The sequence below is a fragment of the Salvia miltiorrhiza genome, chromosome 8 (genome assembly GCF_028751815.1).
Source record: "Salvia miltiorrhiza cultivar Shanhuang (shh) chromosome 8, IMPLAD_Smil_shh, whole genome shotgun sequence".
Lineage (NCBI taxonomy): Eukaryota > Viridiplantae > Streptophyta > Magnoliopsida > Lamiales > Lamiaceae > Salvia > Salvia miltiorrhiza.
The window spans coordinates 5,605,931-5,610,538 of NC_080394.1; the positions used below are offsets into that span (position 1 = coordinate 5,605,931).

Sequence of the window (4,608 nt, forward strand, 5' to 3'; positions counted from 1 at the left end):
GTGAAGTGACCCGGGTTCGATCCCTCTTGGGAGCGAATTGGAGATTGGAGATATAAGGTGGATTTGGTGAATGGAGAGATAAGGTGGTTCTTGGAGTGGATGGGGAACTAATTACTAACATCTAACATGACTTTGACCGATCAAAAAAAAAAAAAAAAAAAAAATGGTATAATGAGTTATGTACAAACATTGAATTTCGACAAGTTATGTATAAATGTTTATTATATATTATCAATATTTTATTTTAAAACATGACCTACAAATTCAAATGAAAAAGTATAATATGTTGAATTGGAACGAAGAAGGTATGAATTAATTCCATACCAATAATGAAAAATTAATTACGAAACCTAAAGAAAAAAAAAAAAAAAAAGAGTTACAACTCCGACGACCGGCAAAAGTTGATGAAAGTAAATTAATTGTAAATCAGTGGTGCCCACGACGTCGTTTGATTACTAGTTTCCAGATATTATATTATTTTATTTTATTTTATTTTATGCCCTTTTCCACGAAAAGAGGAGTTTTTCTAGTTGCAGCCTGGCATTAAAAAATCATATATTTACAGAGGGAGAGAGAGAGAGGGGAGAGAGGGAGGCAAAGAGGAGAGAGAGGTTTTAAGAAGTTTGGTCGTCTGTTTTATTTTGTAGCTACTGAATAAAAAAGTAGTTCCAGAGGAAAAGAAATCACTCTCTCTAACCTGCTGAAAGAGGAATCAGAAATTCAAAGATTGTGGCTGACGTTATCATTCTCCGCCTCCCTCTACGTATCACCTATACATATATATACACATACGCAGACGCAAATAGTCTTGTAGTATAAACACAGCAAGATTTATTTAGAAGATCAAACGGGAAGAAAAAGATTTGCTTTTTTTTCGATAATGGATGCTTTGTGGTTTAAGGCGGGGATCCACGCCATGGCGGCGGCGCCGATCGCCGCCGCCTCCGGAAATGGGGAGGTCCGCCTGAGCGATAGGCCGTCCGTCTCGACGGCGCAGCCGAAGAGCTCGCCGTGGGGTTTCACTTTCCGGCACCCCCTCAGATCTCTGTGGCCCGGCCCCGGCGGCAAAAACCGGTTCGAACCGGCCATCTCGGTCGACGACGCCGTTTTGGCTGAGGAGAGGGATGACGTCAGAGAAAGCGAAGAGGAGGGCCGCAATGGGAATTGGGTTCTTAAGATTTTGCATGTGAGATCTCTGTGGAAAGAGGAGGAAAAACACGGCGATCTGGTGGAGGAGTTGGGGGTGAAATTGGAAGAAGACGGCAAAGATTGCGGTGGAGAGAGAGAAGGATGCGATGTTTGCGATTGCGACTACGATGATGAAGAAAATATTCAATTTGATAGAGAATCCTTCTCCAAATTGCTGCGGAAGGTGCCTCTTGCAGAAGCTAGATTTTATTCGCAGATGTCTTATTTGGGGAGTTTGGCTTATTCGATATCACAAATTAAGGTATATTTTTTTGCTTAATTGTTATATATCTATCAATGTAAGAATGATGGTGTATTTGTATGATGATTATTTCATGAAGCAGCAGTTTTGGGGATTTTGGACTAATGTTGATTTTCTTTTATTGAGTAAATCTTGATTCTTGAGGCTTTCTCTAGTCTGATTTAGGGTTGCAGAATTTGATAGCTTTTGTGATTCAGCTGTTCATTTTTTTTCCTGGCTGATGTTGTTTAGTTGTGGGAATTTCTGAAAATTTTGGAACTTTGTGATGATAGATTGAATTCTAGGTTTGTTTTGTTTGAGTTCTTGATTCCCCATAGTTGAATTTCCTAGTAAATTCTCTGCTGATTGGTTTATGTGGAATGGTGTTGCAGCCAGGAAATCTGCTGAGACACCATGGACTACGGTTCGTGACTTCATCGTTGGAGAAGAAGGAACAAGCGTTGAGAGTCGAGAAAGAGAAGATCTCAGCTGAAGAGGCGCAACAAGAACTGAAGACTGCAACTGGAGCTCAGGATGATGAATGCCATGGAACAGAGAGTGAAGACGTTGGTGAGGCGAAGGCTAATGGAATAAGACCGTCTGCTGCCTATCAAATTGCAGCTACTGCGGCTTCCTATCTGCATTCGCATACCAGAAGCATTCTTCGGTTGAAATCATCCAAATCAACGGCGAATGATGAGGATTTGGCTGAAGAAGCCGAGGGACGCATGAATGAGGACGTGGCTTCGTTGATGGCAACCACAGACTCGGTGACTGCAGTTGTTGCTGCAAAGGAGGAAGTAAAGCAGGCCGTTGCAGATGATCTGAACTCGATCAAATCCTCACCGTGTGAGTGGTTTGTTTGTGATGATGATCAAAACGCCACGAGATTCTTTGTCATACAGGTAGAATGATGCTGTCGTTAGTTTATCCACGTTGCGACTAGCTTGTAATATGATAATGTTACTAACTCGAATTTTCCAAACCTGTCCTTTTTAGGGGTCAGAGTCGCTGGCTTCATGGCAAGCTAATCTATTGTTTGAGCCCATTCAGTTTGAGGTAACTACACATAAACTAACCATATTGCAAAATATTTCTCATATTATTTCAAGTTGTTGGCCTTCAAATGTATATGATGTCTGAGAAATTGCTTTATGGTAACCCTTTAGTTATAATCACTGTTGATCGATGTGTGTTTCGTGACAACGAAAATCTGATTCATCGCGTTTCTTCAGGGTCTGGACGTCCTCGTTCACAGAGGTATCTACGAGGCTGCAAAAGGGATTTACGAGCAAATGCTGCCTGAAATCCGGGAGCATCTCAAATCTCACGGTGAACGTGCCAAATTCCGTTTCACAGGGCACTCACTCGGCGGAAGCCTGTCATTGCTCGTAAATCTCATGTTGCTGATAAGGGGCGAAGCGCCTCGTTCCTCTTTGCTTCCTGTGATAACTTTCGGGTCGCCATCAATCATGTGTGGTGGGGATCGCCTGCTGCGCAATCTGGGGCTGCCTCGACATCATGTCAAGTCGATCACAATGCACCGGGACATCGTACCACGTGCTTTCTCGTGCAACTATCCCAACCATGTTGCTGAGTTTCTCAAGGCTGTGAATGGGAACTTCCGCAATCTTTCGTGCCTCAGCAAACAGGTATGGATACACAAAACAATGTTGCCTATAACATACAACCGTATCGCCTTTTCTTGATGCGTGGCGAGATTTATAACGTTTCTGCAACGCTCGTTTTGATATGACTAAGTTGGGTCCCTTTTAGTCGTTTTAGTCGCGTAGGGGTAACCAATTCTCGTGTGTTTTTTCTTGCTTTTCGTAGTTGCTATGTGCTTTATTTTGTAGGAACTATTGATCCATTTTGTTGCATATAACTAACTTTGTTGTCTTCAATATTTTTCCATCAACAGAAGTTGTTATACACTCCAATGGGGGATTTCTTGATTCTCCAACCCGACGACAAATTCTCGCCCAGCCACGACCTCCTCCCCTCGGGCAGCGGCCTCTATCTGCTGACCTGTCGAGAAGAAGACGCTGACGAGGCAGAGAAGCAGATCCAAGCTGCACAGACCGTGTTCTTGAACTCGCCTCACCCTCTCGAGATCCTGAGCGACCGTGCTGCATACGGCTCCGGTGGCTCCATCCAACGAGACCACGACATGAACTCTTACTACAAATCCGTTAGGAACGTCATCCAGCTCGAGCTGAAACGCATCAGGAAGGCGAGGAGGGAGCGCCGCAGGAAAGCCTGGTGGCCGCTGCTTGCACCCGGTGGGATCAATGCCGGCATCATCGTTACTAGGCCGGGCAGCGGCATGGTCGGGCAGGGGCAGCTGAACTTTGCCGGCGTCGTTCAGACTGGGCGGGAGTCGCTGAAACGGTTTAGTCGGTTAGTTGCCTCTCAACACATGCATCTGCTTGTGGTGTTCTTGTTTCCTGCAAGATTATTGATATTGGGAGCCTTTAGTTTGGTCAAATTTAATTGATCATAAACACTTTTGCAAACTTTGGGTGATGATTTTTCACTAGGGTTTGCAATAATAGTAGTAGATGATTCTTTATTCATTTTTCCAAATGGGAGGCAAGAATCTTGGTGACCAAATTGCAAACTTTGGTCAAATTATGGAAATTTACACGAATATTGTTCTTATATATATATAAATAAACATTTATTTATATATACTTGCATTTGATTGAATTTGTTGTGTTAATTTGTTCGAATATTAGTTGATTGGTTTTTGTTGTGCAAATGAAGTAAGATGGAGTATGTGTTTGGTGAAGTGATGAGCTCGTGATATGGTTTATTTTGTGCATCATTTTGCAAAAATTATTTATTATGCTCTACAAATTAATAGGAGTTTGATAAATAAATCGATGTTGTCATATAGCAAATTTGCCCCATAAGCGTTAAAATGATACTCGTTAAATTGACACTCTTTGAATCTAAATATAAATATAAATATTAATAAATCTATTAATCAATATTCCCTCAAAAAAGTAATCTATTAATCAATAAATTTGGAGATCCCGAGCACATTACTATAGTTGTTCATCACCTAAAAAAAAAAAAAATACTGCTCCCTCCGTTCCTAACGAAATGTCCTGTTTTTCTTTTTGGGCTGTCCCAAACGAAATGTCCTGTTTCCTTTTTTGACAATACACTCTCTC

At 41.8% G+C, this 4,608-nt stretch overlaps 1 protein-coding gene across 1 annotated transcript; it reads left to right on the plus strand.

Annotated features, from left to right (window-relative positions):
• The first annotated feature begins 517 nt into the window (after nt 1-517).
• LOC131000340 (phospholipase A1 PLIP2, chloroplastic) lies at nt 518-4,138 on the plus strand. The gene is made up of 5 exons (XM_057926207.1): nt 518-1,450; nt 1,822-2,334; nt 2,429-2,488; nt 2,665-3,081; nt 3,351-4,138. The coding sequence occupies exons 1-5, from the start codon at nt 881-883 to the stop codon at nt 3,924-3,926; spliced, it is 2,136 nt and encodes a 711-aa protein (XP_057782190.1). The 5' UTR covers nt 518-880; the 3' UTR covers nt 3,927-4,138.
• The last annotated feature ends 470 nt before the right edge of the window (nt 4,139-4,608 follow it).